Source organism: Molothrus ater, chromosome 1 (assembly GCF_012460135.2).
Source record: "Molothrus ater isolate BHLD 08-10-18 breed brown headed cowbird chromosome 1, BPBGC_Mater_1.1, whole genome shotgun sequence".
Taxonomy (NCBI): domain Eukaryota; kingdom Metazoa; phylum Chordata; class Aves; order Passeriformes; family Icteridae; genus Molothrus; species Molothrus ater.
This window is the reverse complement of record NC_050478.2, coordinates 95247943-95274261: the sequence shown is the minus strand read 5'-3', so window position 1 is coordinate 95274261 and position 26319 is coordinate 95247943. Positions and strand designations below refer to the sequence as shown.

At 38.1% G+C, this 26319-nt stretch overlaps 1 protein-coding gene across 2 annotated transcripts; it reads right to left on the bottom strand.

Annotated features, from left to right (window-relative positions):
• Nucleotides 1-163: 163 nt before the first annotated feature.
• On the bottom strand, nt 164-25772 carry FBXO15 (F-box protein 15). 2 transcript variants are annotated; one of them, XM_036378869.2, is made up of 10 exons: nt 25730-25772; nt 22199-22312; nt 19819-19923; nt 15998-16240; nt 15530-15739; nt 13559-13688; nt 11167-11249; nt 9955-10100; nt 4291-4415; nt 164-1174 (listed from the first exon to the last, which is right to left on the bottom strand). In XM_036378869.2, exons 1-10 carry the CDS (start codon nt 25747-25749, stop codon nt 905-907), a joined length of 1446 nt encoding a protein of 481 aa, XP_036234762.1. In that variant the 5' UTR covers nt 25750-25772; the 3' UTR covers nt 164-904. The 2 variants fall into 2 exon arrangements, with proteins under 2 accessions (XP_036234762.1, XP_036234763.1); XM_036378870.2 differs by having other exon boundaries at nt 22199-22315; nt 25730-25749.
• Nucleotides 25773-26319: the final 547 nt, after the last annotated feature.

Here is a 26319-nt window from a genome sequence, read left to right as displayed (position 1 = left end):
TAACATAGGAAGTAGAAAATTTGATTCTAAAGTTGCTCCATGGAACTGGAAATACTGGACACATATATTCAATTTTTATATGGATTCATACTGTTAGATAAACAGCATCAGATATGCATTGTTTCCAAAACAACTGAATGTTCCATACATTCTGTAAGAGCAGACATCAGCTCAGGTTGGCTGATAATTGGGATACTTATTCATAGGCCAACATGTGAGGCAAGTATCTAGTCTCAATCAGACAAGGTTAGAACATGGGAAAACAGAACAAACAAGAATTTAAAGAAACATCATAAACAGATTTTACATTACTTTCTTAACAAATGCCTTGACTGACACATTTTTCAGATCTGGCTTCCCATCTAGCCTTTCAATCTTTTACTAAAATGTATTTCAGTGAAGTTTTTCTGGAAAAAGCGTTTAACAAAATGTGTTTAACAAAACTTCTCATTTACCAACTACACTCCAACAAACCTGGAGGGAACAGCACACATGCTGTTTTATTACTAAGCATAAAAGTCAATGTTCTCAAAACCAGTGTAGCTTATGTAAGGTAAGGCATCTTTACAGCACGGCTCTCAAAAGAAGCAATTCCTTAACAAATGCCTAGTAACAAATGCCTATAAAGAAAAGTCTTCCTAAAAATAATTTCAATATTGCCAGTGAGAAACAGACTAACCACATAATGTTCAACAGAGAAGAAAACCTCTCACTAAATATGTCTCTTTGATTCCTCAATTGCCTATTAAAAAAATTTAGGCAATTGCACTTGTTACTGGAAAACTTGCAGGAAGAGTCTCGCTTGCTGGTGTCAATCTTAAGCATCACCAGTTTATTGTGGTTTTTGTTGTAGCAGGGTTGTTTGTTTGGCTCTCAAAACAAGGAAATTAGTGACCTAATTAAGTCAGTAGTTTGTTCCATACCAGCTATTGACCTTTTTGGTGCTTACATAAAGCACCAAACTGACTATAATATATTCCTTGGTTTCTTCCAACCATACAAACTCAACACAGACTTTACCCTCTGAATCTGCATAGTCTGCAGTATAGATATGACCCATGTAGTCATAAAGGCCGGATGACTTGGTAGACAATTCCATGTGGACTGGAGCACTAAAACACCAGAAGGGCATTCCAGTTTCATCCAAGAGAGTCAGATCCATCACAAAGCAGTCCTACAAACACAAGCAGAAGAGATTACTTCCCTATGTCACGGCACAGTAAGTAGAATAGAAGACATATCAATGGTTCAGAGAGTTTTGTACAAAGGCTAAAACCTCAAAATAAAATTGATAGTGCTTCACTGACCTACTGCAACAAATACTTAGAGATTTCCTACAGAAATCGAAACTGCAGCCTACACACATCAAATGCTGTGCTACAGAAGGTACCGCTGCCGAACCAAATCAGACATTACTTCTTGAACATTTTTAAGCCTTTAACATCTGTTTCTCTCAACTATTAGTTACTTTACCATTCAAATAATGATGGTCCCTTCAATATGAGAAAGTAACCTAAGTTCAAAGTCAGCTGCTAAACTTGTGTGAATGCAGCAATGTTTGCAAAGATACTCAGGGACCACCCCCAAGGCAGTGCACACACAATTACCCTTCCAAGCCAGCTGTATACAGTACTCATTGAAAGGCTCACAGGCTTCAGTTCCCAAAAAGGTAATATTAATAATCTTGATGTAATTCCTCCGCTTACAAATTCTTGAAAATATTTCTTTGCAAGATTACACAACTAGATAATTTAAAAATGTTAATGCCACTTCCTTGGTCTTGGCAAACTGATAGTTTCACATATCCCTTGGAAGCATAGGAGTCATGTGTCATTGTTAGTATCAGCTGTTCCTTACTCTCATGAGTTCTGAATCATTAAATTAATCAAATTATCTTAATTATGTTGTATCTGTGCTCCAAAAGCGTATACAAACCAACACCACATATTCCTTGCCAAAAAAATTCATTTGGAATGCTTTATTTCTCTGTACTACATAGTTGTGGTTCTGTTGCTCTAACATTGCTTTCACTATTACTTTACTTCAATCAAACAACACAAGGGCAGATGGCACAAACATGAGGCAATATGATACACACAGTTTCCCTAAGCTTTTTACTGTAGACTATGCTGAAAATACAAAATTCAAACCGAACCTAATGATGGTGTAATAAACTTATATGAGCTACAGAATCACTGGAAACAAGAAAGAATCACTATTTTCTGGTCTGACAGCTTGCATATAATAAGCCAATTATAAATAGTAAAGTAGGGTGGTGTGGGGTGGCGTTGGGATGGTGGGGTCTTCCCACACATTTCTGTCCTGGTTCTGGTCAGGATCAGGTTAATTTCTGCAGCAGACAGGAGGGAGCATGGCTAAGATGCTGATTTTTCTACACCACCTCACCTCATTTCCAGGGCCTAGGAAAGGGCTTTCTTCTCCTTAGGGGTATTGCACCATGGTCAGGTTGCGCTCCATGGTGAGCATTTGCATGCGAATCACTCCCCTCTCTTGTACATTCTTGCTGTTAATATTATTGCTGCTACTCTCTGTTTTCTTATCTCATTCCTGCTCCTATCTCAACCTTGATCTTTACCTTTTGCGCCTCCACCTCTCCTCTCCTGCCCAACACAGGGGAGAGGAAGGGGAAAGCAAGCCAGTGGAGTGTGATTTGGAGTGGTTACAGTAAGAATACTAAATTGGAGAATACCATTCCTAAGCCATGACAATTTCCAACTATGTGTACTTCAGCAATTAATTTTTCATTAAAGAACCCAGAAGTGCCAAGGAAGTTTTTAGGGGTTTTTTTGTTTATTTAAAGTATTAGCTAAAATTCAAATAAATTCAAAGTAATGGAATGTCCTGCTTCTGTGGCTGATATTATCTGGCCTTCACATGCTTTAAGAATTTTAGAGATTTATGGTAAAAATCACGCTGAATTCAACCCACAGCTATATGCTGACATGTTCCATCTCTCATCACAAAATGAGGTTTAAAAAAAATACTGTACTCTTTATTTTGTCCTAGAAACAAATATTAAATATAATTTATGCTGTAAGCACATGGGAGAATGATTAAAACTGAAAAAACTAAAGACTACAGCCATAGCTCTCTGTTTCCTCTGACAGATAACTTCATAAATGCTTATGTACTACTCAGGATTTTTTTCATTAAAAAAAAAAAGACTCTGCCAAGCAGCTGTTAATCCTATAAAATCATAGAATGATTTGGGTTAGAAAGGACCTTTATAAGTCATCTAATTCCAACTCTCCTGCCTCACCATGCTCAGCATGGAGTGCCCAGTTTAAATCTACCCTCTTTCAGTTCAAAAACATTGTTCCTGGTTTTGTCACTACATGCCTTGGTAAACAAAGTGTCATCAAAGAGTATTCCATTCCAAATTTAAACAGGATTGGCAGAAACAACAGTTTCATTAATTCTGATGGGTTTTTCCAAAAGAAGCGCTGAAATTGAAATCAAATGTTGAACTAGATGATTTTTCAGTAGTGCTTAAATTATAGTTATCAGAATCTTCACAACTTCTGAAATATTCATGCTGATAAAAGTATATTTAAAAATATTTGCCCTCACCACTATTGCAAAAGCTACAGAACCACTCTGAAACTTTGTTTGAAATAATTCTTTTAGGAATTTTATCCAATAGAATGTGCGAGCATTCCTCTAAAAATAAAGAGTTAATCTAGCTGACTGATGTACCTGACTGGAGCTAGGTGCTGACTGTGTGGATGTGGACTGTAGTTTCCTGTGTCCACTGGCATTGTAATATTCCCCAGCAGTTCCTAACTTTCACTGCACATACAGCACCAAACTGCAGAGTATTTCCCCAGAGGTTCAAGGCTTATTGCTCACAAAAAAAAACCAATCAACCAATCAAAAAAACCAAACCAAAAGAAATAAAAAACACAAAACAAAAAATAACACTCTCACACCAAATTAAAAAAATCCTCACAAAAAGTACATCTGCAGTACATTGTTTTGTCCAGCATTTCCAAGTGGGCTGGTCAGTCACAGCATCTTTGCTGAGAGGAAAGCACTGGAGCAACTACACACAGATAATGGGTCTATCATGCAATCCAGACTCTATGAGAGAAAGGAGAGAACTCTTTTCCTCAAAATTCACTTTTTTTTTTGAATATTGGAATAGAGTTTTGTCCAGTTACAGACAGCTTCTACAAATCAAAAGGTTGTTTAAAAATTAGCCTATTTAGGCTGCACAAACATAATTCTGTTTTGAGGTAAGCATTTCCAGAAACAAAGAATATTTCTGACCTTTACATTGCCTTTAAACACATCTGTTTCCCAGCATATGCCAAGTGTCCCAATAATAGGCAAGTGCTTCCTATTATCCTTTATGTTTACAACTACGAGCCTCACGTATCCATTTTCAATGTCACCTGAAAATATAAACAATATACAACATTACACCAGTATAAATCAGTTTGAGCCCAAGTACACTGTAAATGTTCTCTTATCTCCTTTCCATGTCTTTTTCTTCCCACTCACCAATAAGAAACCCTGGCATACACCAACAGCTAAATATCAAGCACTTTATAGAGGAATTAAGTTGCAGTTTGGAGCTTTGATTCTGTGATCCACAGTAGAAACTGCAGATAAAAAAATCTTTTGTATTTTTTAGTACAAAAATAGGAATACCACCTAAAGAACTTACACAAGGATGCAAGGAGTAAATTTCACACTCAGCATTTCAATTTCATGCCACCAGTGCCTCCATAACTTCCCATTCCCCAGAAGTCAAGCTCAACACTAACACACAAAATAAAACAATGAGATACCTCCCCAACCTTTTTTTTTCAAGTTATTTAAATCTCTTATCTCTGACTGGAAACTCAAATAACCCAATACAAAGGGTACACAGATAACTATTCCTCCTTAGAAAGGATAATGCATCATTTAAATTGACATGAAGTATGATTTGATTTGAATCAAGTTTTTAAATTACAGATTTTTTCATTTTTTAAATAGCTCTCCAAGGCCCCTGGGTTTTTTTTTGGCATAATTACTATGATTTGTGATTTTTTTAATACTACATATAACCATATTTCTTTGGAATCTCTTCCTCTCCTCTCAAAAGAGATTGGCATTTTTTTTTTCAATTTTTTTTCCTTTGCTATCAGAGAAGGAAAGTTAACCAGGGAATCCAACAGTCTAATTATAACTTGGGGTACATCATAGTGAACATGATCTGACTACAAAGAAAAGTGAAAATAAAAGCATCACATCATGACATAAGCAGATTTCTTGGTAGGACATCCCTTAAACAAGTTTCCTTGAACAAGAGATACTCTCTCAAAAGAGCAAAACAAAAGCACTAGTGACCTCAGTAGAAAAAAGAAAGTATCTAGCACATGCAGGAGACAGATACGAAGGGAGAGAAGAATTCCCAGGAACATAATGCTTGTCAGGATGCAGTAGTAGGTCCTGGATGGTAAGGTAACAAGTGAAGGGACTTGCAGAGATTTAAGATGCAAGTGACAGAAGTAAAAAAATGCAGAAGTGTTTTGCCTGTGACTCTCCTTCAATCAAGCCCAAGTAGCAGCATGAGGCTACAGACAGAAGCAGCGACATCAGGAAGACTGGCTGTGAGTTCAGTGGCTGCATCCACTGAACTCACAGGTGTCACACTGCAGAAGGTCAGCAAAACCTCTGCTTGGTGGCTACTTGAAGCAGATAGCTGGAATCAGTGATGGAGAAAGAAAGCCCACACTTGAACACAGAGGCCAAAAACTTCTCTGAATTGGTACTGTAGAGCCAAGCAACTCCCAAGATAGAGCTGGCCACAAACCAATGCTGGAAAGGCATCACTCACCAGTGGGGAGTCCAAAGAACACTTATGGAAAGGAAGCAGCCAGCACATAACAGAGAACAACAGCTGCAGGTTTTTCAGTACAGACACTGTTTGGAATAGGAGTGTGAATACAGTGAAACCAACATGACTATGCCCAGGAAATATTTTGTAGGAAATACTTTGTTATAGTTGAAGGAAAATGCAATCCTCCAAACTGTGATACCCACTTTCAGTGAAGTGCAAAAGAAGTCAGTGAGGAAAATGTAAGCAGAATTCATTTCCAGGATCTGGCTCAAAGTAGAAAAAGGCCATAAGTTTCCACCTGTCCAAATGGTCCAGTTCCAAAACCTCAGTAAATCAAATTCAATGACAAAATTTCATTCAAGGTAAAAATATCTTATTGAAATAGTTTACTGACTAACCACTGAAAGTCCACATTTAAAGTTGAGCTTTTATACAAGAAGCTTGAAAACACCAGTCAACAAGCATTTTTTCCAAAAGGACTACTTGGTTATGCACAATTCCAATCTGAATGGAAGTGTCCATTTCTCTTACTCATTCAGATCAAATGAAGTCTGAATGGAATAAAAAAGGATTGAAAAAAGCATTCTTCTGCTAATAAATTAATGAAGCCCAGGACATCACTACTATTGCATGGCATTAATACACATTGCTAGATAGATCATCTGGCTATGATGTGTTGCAGTTACTTCTTAACTTTAGCCAGAATGGAAACAGGCAACAGATCAGGAATCTGAAGGCTAATTCTTAATGGGTTGGTTAATCCAGACTTTATATATGTTTTTTTTAATATAAAAGCTCTATTTCAGTCCTCACATTCAGGAGGAAGGAAAAGCCTGCCTAGAAACAAGCAAGAAACTGAAGGCTAAGTAATGAAATCTCCCCTTCCTCACTCCAGTCAGATGAGAAAATGAAATTAAAGGGCAGGATAAGCTATGTTAAACATACAAAGAGAAACACAGAGGAAGCAAATTGGACAGGGCTTTCTTCAGGCTGAACCAGACTTTGTTTCATTGTCCCCTTATAACATCTCTAGTCCTTGATTCATGCAAGACACGCATAGCAACTGCAAGCAAAGCAGCAGAGTAAATTATAGGGAACAAATATTTCCAAATAAAGGTAATACCAACAAAGAGAACATATATCATGTAGACAAACCTCAGGGGAAGGAAACAAATAGACCAATAGTTCCAAAGCACTTATTTTAGCTAAAAGCCAAGAAGTTTGTTTTGCTAACCAAGCCTTTGTTGCAAGTTGTCATTTGATTGGTATTTTCAGAGGAAAAGCTATGCTTAACAGTAATTTGGGTGCCAACAACCAGCCTTATCACACTAAAATCATTACTTAAACTTGCAAATCAATCTTCAAGGTCAAGCAAAACATTTCAAATATCTGATGTGAAATTTTACAAACAAAGCCTAAAAGTTCTCTAAATACACCAAAATCAATCCTTACATTTTGCAAGCACAACACATCATTTTACATCAACAAGAAATGACATTGAAAAGCAAAAGCTTAAACTACCATGTGGCTACAAAGCTGTGCTTAAAAAGCTGAAAACCTAGGTAAATACATTTCAAAAATATTTATGAAGAAGTCGGATCCATGGCTTCTGGGAGTCATATGAAAAGCCTGTCATAACTCTTCCTGAAAACAAGGAAAGTTTTCTAAATATTTTCAATTCAGTTGCAACATATTTAACATATTCACCCTACAGTACCTGTCAAAGAGACCATACTACGAATTCTGCTGACATGAAAAGAAGCATAAAATAAAATGCTAAACCCCAACCAAAACAGTGCAAAAACAGCTAGTTACTGCAATGCAAGTATAATAACAGGAAAAAAATCTGTAGCCATACACATTCCATCTGATTGGTCCAATGAAGTGCGACATAACCTTTTTAATTTAATATTAAGAATTCAGCAAAATGAATTGAAAATGGAGTAGCAAAGTGCAGCACAATATTAATATATGCTAACAAAAAGCAGACAAAAATTAATCTTAAACAAATCAGTTATTCTGAAAAATACAAATGGGCATTCTCTGGTAACCCAGGAATGCCTAAAGCTTCTTAGTGAAAACCAATAAATAAGTAAAACAACAGAACTAGCTCACAACTGGTATGTGCCTCAAGTTAGGGAAACTGTCATGGGTATGTTGCATCTATAATTTAAAATAAAACTGGACTGGGTAGAGAATTTTCAGAAATAGCAAGACTTCCCAGTATATTGCAGGACTTCCATGCTTCAGAGTCCTCCTAGAGGATGGGACAGAGTGTATTATTAAAATGGACCCTAAAAACAAAACACAAACCATCCAACACAACCAGTTTGGAGAAACCTGGCCACATTCAGCAACACCATGTTCACCAGAATGAGAAAAATTAATAACAAATCACAATGAAAAATGTGACAGCAGACAGCCATATGCTGCCTCACTACACCTTTTTGGAGGAAGTCAAGCATTTTCCAAAAGGAATTATTGTGCAAGCACATGGAAGGGATTAGATGACAAATGAGCTTATTGTCTGCAGAACCATGGCTTTAGCTGTCTGATGTCCTTTGAGACCAGAATCTGATGGCTGTCATACTGCTGAAGGTCACAAAACCAAAGCAATTCAGAAAACACTTGTGAACATAAAACAGATTCTGTAACTTGCAAAGTGAGATGGCATCACAACTGTAGCTCATGGACACTTGCTTCAATTAGCATAAACATCAGCTTAACCTTTTGTGGAAGTAGCTTCTAAGCAGCAAGAACGTGATACCAAGAAAGGAAGTATGCCACATAATACTTTTTCTTGTGCAACTGTATTGCTAGAAGTATACCATTTTCATTTTAGAAAAACGTGATATTCAGCAAAACAAGAAAAACCAACACAATCCCAAAAACCCACGCCTCTGGCCAATTTTGAGAAGATTTTTTTTCTGAGAACATAAAGAGTACTCTTGTACTACATAACACTTCAGGCAAGATTTCTTGCTACATGCGTAGACTTTCACTGTAATTTTATCCTTAGAAGTCTTGCTTTAATTCAAGCTTGGCATTTTTCTAAAATCTGAAAACATGTATATTTCAGGTTCAAGGACAACAACACTCCACACCGCATAAGGCTGCAATCTAAAGCGCAGTTCTTGGAATCACCAAACACAAACGAGAAAAACCAAACCAAATCACGGGGAAATTCCGCAGCCCTGTAAAAGAATTCACGCCTGACAACAGCGCCCTCTACTGACGGAAAAACAATATGGTCTGAAATCCACACCGCTCAGGAGTGCTGGCATCAAATAAAAATACTGCGGAGCAATAATTAATTTACAATACTTAATTCTAAATTAAATTAATGACAGTGTTCAATTTTAATATTTTAATCTATCTCTGATTACAGAAAGACAGCTGTGTAGCTTAGGAAGTTATGCTGAATTTAAGTCAAAAGAGAGATCACCCATGTATTTTTCAAAACCCCAGTACAATTATGAATTTGGGCTGTATGAGAAGAACAGGGATGGGCAATCATGTCTCATGGAAAGAAGTGCTTAAAACCGAATGAAGCAGCAGAAGAAGACTGAAACTGTTTTCCACACAATGAAAGGATGTCAAAACAGGCAACCTTAAGCTCACCAAAATAGAAACTTTAAGATTTAAAGTTCACAGTAACTTGTACAAATGTACCTAAACATTTAATCTGTCTGTGCACCCAAAGTATACTTGAGGAGAATTCTACAGAAACAAGATTCCAATATGTATCGCTCTCTCCTTTATAAAATACATGTGAAAGAAACATCAACCTGCATCAAGAACTGTGCCGGTGTATTATTAATGTAGCACGGAACTAAAAGACAAGACATAGAAAATCTGCAGAATTTGTGTGCCAGGCTGACAGTGTCAATTAACAGCAGGCAGTCTTCTTACAAAGCAGGCTTAGGATGCCACACAAAGCACCATACAGATATAAAGAAATCACACCACAAACAGAAAGATAGCTGACTCTTAAAATTCCATTGTAGTTTCACACCTTAAAACAGAGAAACTGGATATAAGAAGGAAAGATGCAACAGCAGGGATCATTTTTAAAACAGACATTATTGCTCCATCAACTTTACGTTTTCTGCAGAAGAGGCACTTGAAGGATCCACACAGGTACATGCAGTTTCTGCCATGCAGATCAAGATGCAGCCTGTAGTCATGTAGTCCATATTCTGAGTCAATATCATCCAGCAAAGGTTTATTAGGTGGAGGAGAATATTGACTTGAAAAAAAAAAAGATAGAATTTAGCAAGGGGAGATGACTTAGTAAAGACATAACACATAGGCCAACATTGAGACTGTCATCTTAAGACAGTTTCAAAATCAAACACCTCTAGTTCATTATGCTTCTTTTAAGACACTACAGTGTCTAATATTGCTGATCAGCTGTTCAGCCTACCCAAAGGCAGAAAATACAGCAGTCAACTTTAAAAGGTACATCTGTTAAACTTCAAAACATGGACTTGTCTACAAAAAAGAAAAAAGCATCAGCTCAACTACAAATATAAAAGTCCACTAGCTCTAGAGACTTCTCTGAAATAGCTAATATTGAAATAATTTTGTCTGTGGCTAACTAAATAAGTACTGCACACAAGTGACCTAAAGAGACCACATGCCAGAGGCAACTGAGCAACTTCTACATAGGATTCAATTTAGTATTAAGGGAGATGGTGTTAAATCTTACATTCTGTGTGAGAAGAGCCACACTAAGTTATAGTGGGCATTTGAGACTACTGGTAGATACAACAGTATCTGACCAGAAAGCTTAGTGGGAAATAAATTCCCCAAATACTATTCTAAAGCTAAAAAATCATACAAACACTTCATAGGAAACCCAGCTACTTTTTCAAAAGGATTAAAAGATTAATGCAGGCGCCTAACCAGTTTACCAGAGTTTCCCCTCTCTTACACAGCCAAAGAATACTTCCCTACTTCCTGAAATGTCTCTCTCTTTTCTTTCTGTTTCAGATAGAAAGAGGAAATAAGAAGACTGCTTGTGGAAAGGGAGAAAGTGTGTGCAGTGTATTTCTATCTTTCTCAATATGGCAAGTACCAGTACATTTGTATAACTAAATTATCTTCTTAATAGCATAACAATGGCCATATTTTAGTATGAAAATGCTTCTACAGTTTTTTATTTAGTTGCTGTAACTGCTGTTTATATTAAACAAGAATAGTTAATTACTGCCTAAATATAAACCTCTTACCAGCAGCCAATTTTAACTGTAAAATTCAAAGCTTTATTCAAAAGGTTATCTTTATTACCCACAAAGGAAAACCAAACTTACACAGTAGCAGAACCCAAAATGCTTCTCTCAAGAAGTTGATTATAATGAAGATTCGCCATAACAAAAGCAATTTCATTTTTCCCCTGAAAAGTTAATTAAAGTAGATGTATTTTCATCTGGAAATTCTTTTTTTCACAAGGTCTTTCTGTGCATTAAAATTCATAGATAAATGCTGCTGCTTATTACTCTGTCAATTACTATAATAATGTTAGTAATGGCTTGCTTTAACAGTTGGACTCCTAAAACCTTTACTGTCTTTTCACAAGAGTACAGAATGGTTATAAAAGACTGCAACACTTTTGTATTATGGGGAAAGAAAGAGAAGCCAGCTATGCCAAGGCAAAAATTATGAGAGCAATCCAAGAATTGTACTTCCCTAGCTTCTACTTACCACTTTAAAAAAGATACCTAAACAGAATCAAACAGCACTTATTCCCAACTACTGAAGCATCGAGTTTATTTTCATGTGTGAGGAGCTATTTCCAAAGAGGGCTAACATCAGTGAGGAATACAGAATTATTCAATAGAAATTGCGAATTTCAAAGTAAAAATTGTGTCTTCACCAGATTATTCACTCCTGGGAAAACATTAAAAACATAACCCTCTATAGTCAAAGAAAACATCTATATGAAAACTAAATAGAGACAGAGGTACATATTTACTTCAACAACACAGAATGCTAGGATCTCAGGTTTTTTTCTTTAAATGCATTATTTAAATCCTACATTTACAAACACCCAAGTCAATAGGAAAATTATTCACTGCCATACTTTTCTGAAATATGGGCAACTACTGTTTTCATCTCTCTGGGTTACCAGAAAATTACATCCTCTATTCAAACTTGTGGCTTTTTAACTACTCCTGTATTTTCATAGTACAAAATTACTGCTATAAAGGATTTAACTAGGGAGATCTATCAATCACATAATTTCTCAGCCTTTCTCTATCCAAATACCAGGAGGCCCACATAACCTGCCCTTGGTTTCTGTTATGCAGCTATGTACTAAAAAACAAGATGTGTGGCATTTACAATTATTACACCCACTGACACTTAACTACCTCGTATTACTCTGCCTACACAGAGAGTAAGAACTGCTGTTCAGAAAAAGAAGCAGGGACTGTATGCTAGATTGAGGCACTCAATTTTTAACAACTATGTGGAACTTGGTTATGATTGAACCATTTTCAGGTGCTGAAAGAGCTCTCTTTCCAAGCATGGATGGATGGGGCCAATGCATAAGCAAGACCACAGAGCCAACAATACAGGGACACCAGTCTACAAAACTTCTGAAGATACGAGAGAAATGGTTGTTCATTTAGCACAGCTTTTCATAGACTGAAACAACCTGTAACAGGTTTATGCTGGTCAGGCAGTCTCAAGTTTTCTAGGAAATAGACTTTCACTCTTATCTTTAAGAGTGAAAGAAATAGTCCTTCTGCAGTTTCCAACGTTGCCTCTGGTGATTGTGCACATTTGAGGCACCATGTTTGCAGCTGGAAATTAGACAACTTCCAGGAAATGTTCACAGCCTCCCCATGGAAAGGTCCTTGCCAGTGCCAAATAACCTAAGTCGATGTCAACAGCATGACTGAGGGGAGGAAAAAAGAGCTGCCACCTCTGAATTGAGATCAAGAGCAAAACACCTGAGATAGGCTTCCACAGCACCCAGCCCTGCATAGCAACAGGCAGACACAGAGGTCCCAGTGCATTCCATGCAAAGATGCAGACCCCTTTTGTGTAGAAGTCTACTTTAGATGTTCTGCACTGCCCTCTAAAGACACTCATATCTACACCCACCCTCCAGAGGCTAACTGCTTAACTTAGACTCTTAATACCAAGAATTTAATACCCCCAAAAGGGCATAATTTACAGCATACCTACTGCTGGAGCAGGATACTGCTACCTGGTGGTGCAGATTAAAGCTAAGTTGCTATGTAGGAACTCATCACTTAGAGTGATATGGACAGGCAATGGCATGAATCACAGGAAGAAGCACTTCTCAAACCATTCTATTAAAATTACTCTAGGATATCAAACTTGTGCATGTGAAGACTACAAAATAAATAAAATTAAACACAGTATCAAACACAGAATGATGCATAACTGATCTTCTAATTAGAAGTGGTTTTCTTTAATGTATATATACTCCAGCAACAGCTCTTTAGGATACAATAAATCATCCACTTACTGTCCCTACATGTGTTTCATGGTTACTGCTTTAGACAACATCTCATCTTTCAAAATCCAGTGGGAGAAAAAAAGATTTTTTTCAAAACCCTCCCCAAACCCACTACAAGCCAAAAAAAAAAAACAAAAAAAACCAAAAAAAACCCAACTCTTTTCTTTCAAATAATCAATAATAATAAATACTGAAACAAAATGTTATCTTACCTTCCACATTCCTACTAACAGTCCTGGACTCAGACTGAAGAGCTGGACAAGCTCATCAGCACCAACCACTACACTATTTTCAGTCAGGTTAGCAAGATGGTATTCAGCAATCAAGGAAAATCGACGAGGTCTTTGAAAAGAACATACAGAATGCAGCAAAAGTTTATGTCTCCTTATTCATGTAAAAGTTCAGCCTAATTACATTTTTAACTCTGAAGTCTGACCAGCAGAACATGATGAAAATGGTTTTGAAAGCATTTAGCATGCAGAGTCATAAACTATACATTTGAACAACTACAGTGTACTAGCAGAATCTGAACCCTTAACAAGATAAGAAACAAAAAACACTATATGATCTTCTAAAATACTCTTTTACAAAAGAACTTATGTGCTTGCCCAACTTTTCAAAATACAGAATTACTTTACAATTTGTTTTTGATGCTTTATTGATACTATATGGAATCACTGAACATTTATCACTGTGAAGCAAAAGTCAAAGGAAAGGATCAAATTGTATATATAATGAATTAAAAGTTTGTGTTATTAGAAGCTTTCCTTTTTTAGATTTTTTTTTATATTTTACCTATAATTAAAGCCATTTAGCTCCAAAACACTCTTAAATATAAGTTCATGGACACCCTTATTAACTAATGACACATTTAAAAAAGAGCAGAAAGTAGAGTTTGCATTACCTATTCAGAATGAAGAAAGAAGTCTTTCTAAAATCCTTTTCAGACTTAGGCTCTTATTATATTCAAAACAGTTCCTAGATTTCCACTGGTATCACTGTAGTATCACCTACAACTACACACTGAACACTGCCTGGGATGGGGCATCCACAACCTTCCTGGACAACCTGCTCCAGTGTCCCACCACCCTCACAGTAAAAAATTTCATCCTAATCAACATGAACCCTTTCCCTGCACTTACAGTCTTAACAGTCATCAGGCCTGTCCCTGCACTTACAGTTTTAACAATGACCAATACTGAAATTGGTGAATCCACTGCCTTCATCTATAGTCACATTTTGTAAAAACCTGTAACTCTGTGAAATAAGTACATCAATCGCCTGCAAGCTTTCTTTTTTTATTTTTCTACATATGAATCATCATCTTGGTAAAACAACTACATTTCCCATATAATTTGACTGCAAGACTTGGTCAGCTAACTTTATACAAAAGCTTCTCTTGATTTATTTCTTTTTTAAGTAAATACTTTTCTTCCAGTTGAGGAACCCGGTGTTTTGTCAGTGAATAACTCTCTCTCTTTTCAGAGCTCTTTGGCTAGGAGCTTTGTGTAAGAAGCACGTAGCTGACACTGCACCTACTATATACATAGGCCCAGACCTGTGCTAAGCTCCTTGACAGCAAACAAATACCTGAAATAGACACTTTTCATTTAAATATATTCTTAGACTATAATGTGAAAAACCATTGTACACATTTAAGTTAAAAAACAAGGGACAGGCTGTGGACTGTGTGACTTTATATGCATATGCTGAAGATTGCATGTGTAGTTAAACACCAAGTTCTCTAAATTCACACACACTCCTACCAGACAGAAAATAAATTTTAACAACATAGATTACCTGATTGTAGCCACATAAATACTGATGAACTTTTCCAAGCTAAATTTCTCACAAATTCTCCTAGATTTACATTTTTCTTTCATGCTCATTTGTGTCTATACCTCAGATTCAGCTTTCCAAGTCACGACCTATCAGTCTGCATATCACATGCCAATAGCTACATTAACCTATGAATTAATTTCATAGCTTGCTGGATTGTACTATTTCTTGCTGAAAAGCTCTACCAAAGAAGAGAAGAACATAGAAAGAAAATTGCAGGGAGGCTTTTGAATGAAGATTTTGTTTAACTTCTTGAGTCAAACAAATGTCAGATAGCTCATACAAACACATTATCAACCAGTTGCACCCAAAAAAATCCTCAAAAATCCTATGTCAAAACTCACCCATTCTTGTTGGGAGGTATGCTTTGGTCAGGAAGCAACGGTGTAACTCCAAATAGTTTCAGGGTTGACAGGATGTCTAAGCATGGCCAGTCTGTACCATGCCAAAGTACAGTAACAGACGTGTCCTTAAATGATAGGTTTGGCTTCTCTACTAAATGTTCTTTTCCATTTTTGTCCTTTAAGACAATTATCCAACTCAACCCAGAGACTCTGTTATTTAGGAATTGAGAGGGGAGAGAGGTGTTTAAAAACAAATTCCCAAAGTGATAAAACTTAAACTATGTTTTCAACAGAATTTTTAAATTTCTACAAGCTGCTACTTATGTTCCTCAGTTTCAGTCATTTATAATTACCACTGTATCTTCCCATTATGATATACATTTTTTAGCTCTAATTCTATACCCCCCCGAGTCATTAATATTTTGTACGTTGTTCTCAAGTAAATCTTTGTGACAAGGCATTGCTTACTTCATAGCTTCTTTGTTTTTACATGGAAGACCTGTATAAGGATCCAGAAATTTAACGAGCCGCATTACTCTAGTTTTGAAGGCAGATGTTTTTTTGAAGATGTATTCTTTCTTCCAGTACCCAGGCTCTTTATCGTGTAAAGCAGCACAGCCCAAAGAAACAGTTTCTGTTTGTTTAGACTTCATTTTCCAAATTGTCCATTTTGGGTGCAAAGAGCTGGAATAGAGTTTCAGCCAAATTCCACTGAAAATAAAAACAGAATAAAGAGGAATAAATTTCAAGAATAGTCACTTCATTTTTTTATATGCACATCTCAGCTACCATTGAGCATAGTGTTAGCACAAAACAAGTCTCATCTGTCTTCCCAAAGATATGGGAGCCAGGATGAAGCTCTGTGATAGCACAGTCATAGTCAGCAAAGTAAGTGAAAACTGACAAAGGTTAAGCAGAAAATTTTGAAAATTCTACCCCAAAACAATGATTTGTCCTCCTCATAGAAAATCAGCTAGTGGGAAAAGTGGTTTAATACCTCCTATTCAACAAAGATAATCTGTACACTTCAAGTTTCACAGATCCAGCTGAAAGTGGTGTGGAGGAGGACAATTTAGAATCACCTTTGTTTGGTGGTATCAATGTCATGTTGATCCCTTCTGTACTCTCTTTGGGAAAGCCCAGAGAAGACATGACTTTCTGAAGTCAAAGAAATGTGACTGTAATGATGGGCTCATCTCTTTCACACCAGGGAAACTATGAGGTCACATTTCAGCCTCTCATACCCCAGTATCTCTAGGACAGTTCACAGAATATTGAGTACAGGAACCTACAAGAACTCAAAGAATAATCTTGTGAATACAGGTTGCCAGTAAGTTTTCTCATTCTGAAGTGCTAGACACATAGTGTACATAACTGTACTAAAAAAAAAAAATGAATAGCAAGGGCAACAAATTCTTAAGAGACATTTTCTACCACTTATCAGCAAGATTACCTTTACCAGTTCTCACTTATCCTCAGGCAAACTTACACTGGTGAGTATTGTATGGCATCTTCCCCTCTCCTCAAAGCATCCAAGGACTAGATCCATCCCACACTGCCTCCTACCCATCAAAACTATTCTCAATTCATCAGCCACTGAGAATAAGCCCCCACATGCTGAGAGCCAGGCTCTGCTTATTGATGCAAACCTATTCAGGGATTTTGCAAAAACCTTCCAGCCTGCTGCTCTGCAGATATATACAGAATTCCCCACTGCCATTTTTTGAGACAAAAGTGTCTAAAACACACAGACCAATAAGCTACTGTGACTTGTAAAAGTGGGTCACAGTCAACATGAGTTTTCAACCTTCCTTTCACCAAAAGCAGGGTGGGAAGGGTAACATAAAGGACAATCCCATAACTGAAACAGATTTTTAAGATACCTCTATTTTAAGACCATAAAAGGCAGCCAAGTTACCAGATAATATAAAACATTTTTGATGGAGAAGGAAAATTCTTTTTTAACAACAAAGCTGTTTAGAATTGTCCAGTGATTAAAAAAAGGAGAGATGTCCTTAACACATCACCAGGGGAATTTCAGCTGTGTATCATCCAATTGGTCTTCATCAGCCTAAAAAGTCCAGGAAAAAATAACCTCCGATAGAACTCTCCTGTTAACTAGAAACCCCTTCCCAAGAGAGACATCCTTTGATGGAGAGAGATACTCTGCGTCTTACTGTATGATGCTGAAAAGACAGAGCCCTGTCTAGTAGTAGGCATTTCCTGCATTTTGAAGTTGCAGACTCAAGCAATTTAGTTGACTGAAGATGGACTAATGACAAATACCTACCATCCTCATCCTCACTCTCAGTAACATATTGCTTCTTCCTTTCCCAAAACAGTGTTGTGCAAGCAAAGAAATTAGTTCAAGAAACTCAAAAATTCAACTAGGGCAGGGCGACAGAGAAGAAGATGAAGGAAGACTTGGAATCACAAGTGTTTAGAAAGGTATCACTGCCCCTTTATCCTCAACTTCTGAAGAATTCAGGACAGATAAATCAAAAAGGCATCCAACAGGGAAGCACAAGCTTGCCTCTTTCACAACAGAATATATGCTCTTTTTGCCTCAAATTATTAATACTCATTTCAAGGCCTCTTACTGGACATTCCTACAACAAGCCTTTTACTCTAATTCAAATGCCAGAATCAGGCACATCATCATCAGCCATCACTTGACCACAATGCCCAAAAGACCCTGTGCTCTCACTTCCTCTCACACCGGCACGTTCTTCTGGTGATCAGAATCCTCAAGTTTTTGCAGGCAGACCATATCTGTGGACCTCCCACACTGCATGATAGGGAGGCTGGAATGCCCCATGCTGGGGCACGGAGGGTGCAGAAAGGGGTGGGGGGGGGGTCATAAACATTTTCTTGTCTTCAACAGCTATATTGGAGACATCAGTGCCAAGAACTGCTCAAGCACACTCATTATATGAACAGCCAAAAGACAAATCACTACATTAGGCAGCACAGACATACCACAATGAAAGACTGATGTTCCTGTTGCATCAAGGACAGCACCCTGTACATCAAGGACAGCAGAAATACCCTAAAAAAGATACTCCATCTAAAAACCAAGGTCACATTTGTCACAGAAGTATGCAGGGACTTCAACTAAAACTTCTGTTCATATACTGCAAGACTCAGGGTCTTAAGAAGGTCCATTAAAATCCATCAGGAAGAAATGACCTGGTCCCACTGAACAAGTCAGGCTCCTAGATAAGGGAAAGCAACTCTTCCCCAAGTCCCATTTGTGCACTTACACTAATCTCTGTTGAGATTAGAAAATGGAAACAGAGATCGTCGAGATGGAGACAGATGAATCATCTTCCCCTGGACAGCCACAGTGATTTTATCCTGCCTTACCACCTGAAGTGGAAAACACATGCCAAGACTGGTAATTTGTGTCAACTATGCAATTTTTATCTACCCTTACCTGCTGATAGCCTCAAAACCTAAATCTGGATTACAGATCTTCCCTTTAAATTCATCAGTTCTAAAGGTATCAATGCCAAGGTAAACCAGTTGATTCACCATACAAGTTTCAGTAAATAAGGGAGAAATAGATTAATACCAGGTACAGCAACTTCCTATAGAGGAAGGCATTTTCTCATTCAAACAATACTAATGCAGTAGAAACCTAGAAAGAAAAGGATGCCCACATCCTAGTTACCACATACCAACCAGGGTGTCTCCTCTTTACCCTTTGACAAAATTATCATCATATTGGAGCAATTTATGAACTCTGAATAAGCAATCCTTATAAAAAAAAGTGTTGGTATTTATCTTTGTCTCTTTTGTTCGCATTAGAAATCACCAACATTTCACAAACAGAGCAACAGATAAAAACCACTAGTGGATCGCTTGATTGAATCAATCCCTCTGCAAAAAACTGATGAAAGAATTAAGTAAGTAGGACTACAAAATTGTGAAAGCTATGACAATTTCATAAAGCTGCTGGAGACAGACCATTAAGGATCACCTGAACTGAGAAGTTTGTGCAGGTCCATGTGAATACAAACAGAAATTTTAAAACAAAAAAAAGTGCCAACAGCAACACTTCAAAGTACTGGATTTAGTTTTTGCCTCATAACTCCCATTAAACAACAGGCCCTACAAAGCTAGAATTCCATGCAACACATGCTGTGGGCTGTGCAGGGCAATTTCAGCAGAGTAACTGCCCATAGGTGCATGCATCAGTGCTCTGGCATCAGAGAAACTAAATTAGAAGGACTCATAATTCAGGCAAACACATCTACTGCACAGCTGAGACGTTCCCTCTTCCTTACTTATCATTGGCCAGCTCATGGAAGCGCTTATTCACACAACCAACAGCCAACAGGGACACAGCATCCAAATAGGAAAATATCTTTAGCAGCATTTCTGATGGGATGCTGGAAAAGAAAAATGAATACTGTTAGACATGCCTGCAAACTCCAGAAATGACAATGGCAGAGAATTTTAATTTCAAACCAGACAAAAACAAAAGCGGTGAAAACCAGCAGGTTGTAAACAGATGAATCAAAAATCACCTGAAGAGTTAAACTGTGGAGTTTGAGTTCTAATTTCATTCTCTGGTATGTGGCATTTGCCTAAAATAATTCATGACAACTTATTCAAGTGGCACAGCACAATTACCTGAAAAGTTATGGATTTGTACTTTCATTAAACTTTGTTAACTTTAACTATGTTTAACATGAAACCACCTTGTTTTGCTTCACAAGCAGTTTCTTACTGCTTGTGCCATGATTTTAACATTTTTTCCATAACCAGCATTTGCAAAACTGCAGATGCTCCCTTTTGACTGCTGTGTCAGGTGTCAGGAAGCACCAGGACAGAAATGTCCTGGTCTAACAGCAAGATCATGCTCTACCTCATCATAATCTTCAAACTGTACATGCTCAGGTGTCTTGTTCAGTTTTTATTTATGTCAACAGAAAGATGTGAACTTCAAAGTAAGAGCCAAGTGATATCTTGAAATTGCCAATGTCTCTGTGCACCTGGAAGGCTGCCTGAAATGCAGGTGCTAGTCTAAGCATGGCAAGCAGAACATACCCTGGAGATGAGCCAATGTGATTTCTGCATTAACAGACAGGAATCTCATACCATTTGAGCAGTACCTCATAACTGCACAGAGTTTAAAATACATGCATTTTATACTCTAACTTCCTTGAGCATCGAGTATGGCTACATCAAAATCACCACTGAAAATAAAAGGTGCTTTGAAAGTCAATACTCCAGCTGTGCCTCTTGTCCTTTTACTACTGGGTTATTTGCAACACTTGTTGATTAATAACACTATTTCAGAAGCAGAGAGCTTTAAAGGGTAGCATGATAATGCCAATATGTCAGTGTTTGTATTAAACTCAGAATCTTAGTTGCATTGACATAGAAGCAACATGCCAAAACTGGCACTGTTATTATGTGAAATAACTTATACACTGTAAGCCCAAAGCAGTTAGTGCACTCATTCCAGAGATAATTTAGAAGTGATACCTTAAAAGGCTGCAGATTAGCTAAAATAATACACTTGATCCAGAATTTTCAACCATATTCTTTTTCTTCTGGAGGAAGCTGAAAGGATTTTTTTTCTTTTTTCTCTCACCATTACGCCCATCTGACAGCACTGAAATACTAAACTGGCCATCCAATGCAAAACAGAGAAATCAATACACAGGAAGCGATCATGTAGCCATTATATTTTCTGAAAAATCCTTTCCTTAGGATTTTTTCTCCTGAGAAGCTGAGAGGCCTCAGGAACAAAATGCAAACAATGGTTATCTGCTGCTGTGGAATGCAACAGGTGGATCTGTGATTGGTCTCATGTGGTTGTTTCTAGTTAATGGCCAATCACAGTCAGCTGGCTCGAGACACAAGCCTTTGTTATCATTCTTTCTTTTTCTATTCTTAGCTAGCCTTCTGATGAAATCCTTTCTTCTATTCTTTTAGTATAGTTTTAATATAATATATATCATAATAAATCAAGCCTTCTGAAACATGGAGTCAGGTCCTCGTCTCTTCCCTCATCCTCGGACCCCTGTGAACACCCTCACAATATCAAATGTATAAAACAAGGAAAACTAATTACTTTCTCAGGTAATATATTCTTAGAATTTTTTTGTGTAAAAATGTAACTAATTTTTAAAAAGAAAACTCACAATTCTACTGAAAGTGCCTTTTCCCTGTCAAATAAGCAGAGAAACATTTACCTTGTAGCAAATATGCAGCAGCCACTTATTCCTCCCCCTCATCCCACTCCACCATTCTCAGCCTCTCTATACACTAAGATCCGCTTGATGACTACCAATAACCAAGAGACACAGAAGCAGTTGAATTCTGAACTGGCTTTCATTGAAGGAATAAAATAACAATTTTTATTCTCAAGGAACAACATTGCCCATGACTTGCAAAGGAGTTGCTGAAGGCTTCACATGGCTTGGAAAACGTACATACTCCTTATGAATTTAGAAAAGAACACAAAGGAAAACCACGCCAGAAAACATTAGAAGGTGGACACAGGATCCTAAAGTAGGCCAGGAAAGCAAATCTTTTCAACTCAGTGTATCTGACCTAGAAATCTCTAAGATATGAAAATAATTACTGCAAGCAGTCAAAAGACAGCTTACAGGGGGACTTCCACTCTTACTCCTAACATAAAGACATACTCACCTCTCAATGCTCACATTTGGTTTCTGTTTTATGGGAGGTGTCAAGTGCAGACTTTTAATTCCAGCATTTACAGTTTCAGAACATTCCCCAGGCCTTGTAGCAAAGGTCCTTAACCTACTTGTAAGAAGGAAAAGCTGTTAAGAGTCACATATTCACAAAATGAAGAAATACACATACTGTGCACACTTAGACACAATATTTCAACCAATGCAGGATGCAGGGAATACATCACATGACAACCATTATTACTTGAACAATTACACCAAAGTTAAAATACCTGGCATGAGGAAGATTCAGATTTAAACTCACAGCTGTCAATCCTGTAATACACCTCTCAGAGCAGCCAAAGGGAGTAACAGTGTTCCCCCAAATCAGTTTGAATGCAGTGGAGATCTATTATCCTTAGACAGCAGCACCACCGCTTGGCCACCACAACCAAGCTCCCACTGAGGCCCCTGCAGTAAGTCAAACTCACTGATTAATCTTCTGTTTCACAACATTACCCCAGAGATATTTTTGAGCCACCCAACTCTTCTAAGTTATTAAAAGATACCAGATAAAAACAATACCTTGAAACTTCCTCAGAAACTGTTATGGTTCAAAAAGAATTCGTATACTTTTATACTATACCATGCTCTTTACTTGCATGAACAGCAAGAAAGGAGATTTAATCCATGAAACAGAGAGCAGCTAACAAGCTCTAAGGGATGTCCAGATGTTAGACAGACAAATTACTGTATTGTTGGTAGAATTGCTTTGTTAAGGTTTAGAGCTTGACATGCTTCACTGATTTCAGACCTAGGGTGAGGTTAACAAAGCTTGGGAAGAAGGATGGCCACTGCGAGTGGACACAAAGAATGCAGAATTCACAGGCCACAAGGATACCTGGAACAACTCCCAAGATAACAAAGAAACTATTAAAGCCAAGTCAGCAATTGTGCTGAAATTAGCTCCAGCTTCCAGAAATGTGAGATCACGATCACTGACCCAAGAAACTCACTGGCTCAAAAAAGATAAAGACTGAGCATGCAAATTAGCATGAAAAGCAAGAGAATCATTATCCAATAGAAGATAGAAAACTAATTAATAAGAGAATTATGTAACTTGTAACCAATGAAAGCTAATTCCTTCCTTAACTGAAATGTATAAAACAGTAAAACGTATTGATAGTTGGTGTGTCAGCTTTGTGGATTCGCCACCCAGAATCCCCTTCTGTGCAGAACTGTAAATATATCAAAAACCTCAACCCTGTGTCTGGATTGGCCTCTTGCACATCACAGTGAAAGAGCCTATTTTGGCAACACTTCCAGATCACAATTTGGATAGAAAAGAAAGGAACTTTGCAAATTTCTAACACAAATTCTTGTAATCCAACCGCTCATACATTTTTCCAAGTTTTCTGATAAGAAGGACTTCATAAGCTGTAATTGCAAACAAATACTATCATTAACCCACAGAGAAATACGGAGACCAAGTTTCAATCTTAAACCAAATACACCAAGCAGGCACAACTCCCCATTCACTGCATTATTGATATTTTAAATTGCCAGCAGATTTCCAACACCTGGCCAAAACAGCTCTGGGTTTCTAGGAAACCAATCCGTATGGGGGGGGGGGGAATAGCTATTTTTAAACTATATGGCTACCATGTACATTTAATACCTACTGATTTTGATTTAAGATTGATTTATGCTCAAAGAAAAATAAAAAGAAATTAACAACTCTGGTCTACATTGTCAACTGCACTATGTAAAAAAAAAACCCAACAATCCAAGACATTTTACTGAGAATTGTTATAAGCTTAACAAAAAGAAATGCATATTTCAGCCTGGGTGCCAATCATTGATAGACCAACCAAATTAACAACTACAAAAAAGTAGTCTTATAATAAAGACAATAGAACCTGGAGATCAAACAAGGGTTTTACTCATGTATCATTATCAAGAACTCCTAGATGATGAGGCACTAACAAACTGCCAATAAAGGGATTTAGAAACACGAGTTGTGATCAACAGCAGCAGCACTATCACTTCTGTATGTCTCAGGGCAGCACATCCCAGGCTGTTCTGTCCTGAATCCATGCTGAAAGCAGAGAGTTTGGGCATACTCTATAGGGACACAACTTCACAGACTCCAGCCATGGGACTAATTGAGATAAGAAACTGGATTCTGGATTTTAAAACACACTACCTTGGACAAGCATAACCTGCATAGCCTGTATTCAGTCCTTCTTGCTCATTTAAACCACCCCCCCTTTCTTCACCCCACAGAGAAATATCTGAGGAAAGAAACATTTTGCCCACACATGCCTTGAAAAGTTTAATGTAACAGCTATTGTTTTTGTAAACTTCAATTTAAAAAAAATGCAGAACTTTTCCATCTTCCAAAACAAAAATATTCTCAAGGTGTGAAGAAACAAACAGCAAACCCAATCCATAAATTACTTTTCAAGTACTGTGGGTGCTAAGATTTTAAATTAGCATTAACAGAATGCTTTTACATTGCATTGACACAGCTTGAGCAGACAAGCCTAAGATAAAATCAATGACAGCTGTTACACCCCCTCTTCAGAAACTTCTAGAACCACTGAGATGATCTTATGTAAGAAGCACAACTTCAATTGCTTTTTCATTAGCTTTCAACCTATGTGGCTCAGTTTTGTACCAGTATTTTCACTTTCACACCCTGTAATACTTGCAGTGTGTCTTGGTTTTTTGATGGTCAGCAACAATTGTCTTTCAAGTAACATTTCAAATAACATAAACAAAGTTTTAAGTAGTGATAACACCTCTACCTGTTAAAGTGTATCTGAGGGTAAACAAAAATAACAATAATGTTTTGACATGGGTTGGTTGGGTTTTGTTCCCTCAGCTAACAATTTCAGTCTTTTTAAAGGTGGGTATTACCCCAACCCATTTGCAGGTTAAAAAAAAAAAGAACCACCAACAAACAACCAAAAACAGCAGGGGAAATGAAACTGCTCTGAAACTCAAGGTTGAAGAAATGCATTTGCAGAAAAATCTGCTTTCTCAGCTTTGCCTCTCAGACTGATGCTTTAAAATTTTGAAAGCTAAATCTGTACTGTAAGAATTTAGGTAATCACACCTTCCACAGTGAAATCCTCTTATTTATTACAGAGGCCTAACCACATAAAGTAGACATTAAACTAACTTTGTGTATTCTCATTATAGCATCTCCTCCAAGCTGAAGGACATACCGAAGTTTAAGCTCCCCTTCCCAGGCAGAGAAAAAAGTGTTAAACCCAGGCCTCCGTGCACCTGCAACACCAGCGTTTTCCCACTGCAAGGTGTCCGTAGGGCCAGTGGAAGGGAGAGCAGAGCACTACGCCCACAGCCCTGGCCGTGAAGAGTAAAGAGCTAGAAACCAGAGTCGTTGAACAGGTGAACTAACTTTCCTAGAGAAGCAATGGGAGTGAGAGAAAACAGCAAACCACCCTCCCCGGAAAAGGTGAAGAAGGCCGAGCAGGCAGCCCCGGGCCGGCAGAGCCCCGCTCGGCGCGCCCGCGGTTACCTGCCACGGCCCGTCGCCATGGCCGCTGCGCCGCGGGACAGCGGCGGCCTCGCACCCCCAGCGGGGAGGGCAGGCGAGGAACAAGCGCTGCCACTTCCCGTGGTACGCCCTGGGGCGCGGTGGGACGGCGGCAGCCCGAGGGAGGCGGTGCCCGGAGCGCGGGCTAGGGAAGGCGGGGCGGGAGCACGGCCGTGTGGGGACTCGGGGAGCGTTAACGCCCGGGGAACGGCAGTGCGGCCGCCATGAGCATCCTGGCGCCTCCCCCGCCCCACAGGGAGCTCGGAGCTCTCGGGCACTGTGTTCTCGGGTCTCAGAATCACAGAACTGATTAGGTTGGAAATTGCCTCTGAGATTACTTAGTCCAGCCTATGACCGAGCACCACCATGTCAATTACACCATAGCACTGTGTCAATTCCACTATGCGCCAATACCAGTTTTTCCTTAAACATCTCCAGGGTTGGTGGTTCCACCACCTCCCTGAGCAGCCCATTCCAATGCCTAATCGTCTTTTCTGTGAAGAAATTCTTTCTAATGTCCAACCTAAACCTCCCCTGGAACAACTTGAGGCCATTTCCTCTTCTCAGAGAGC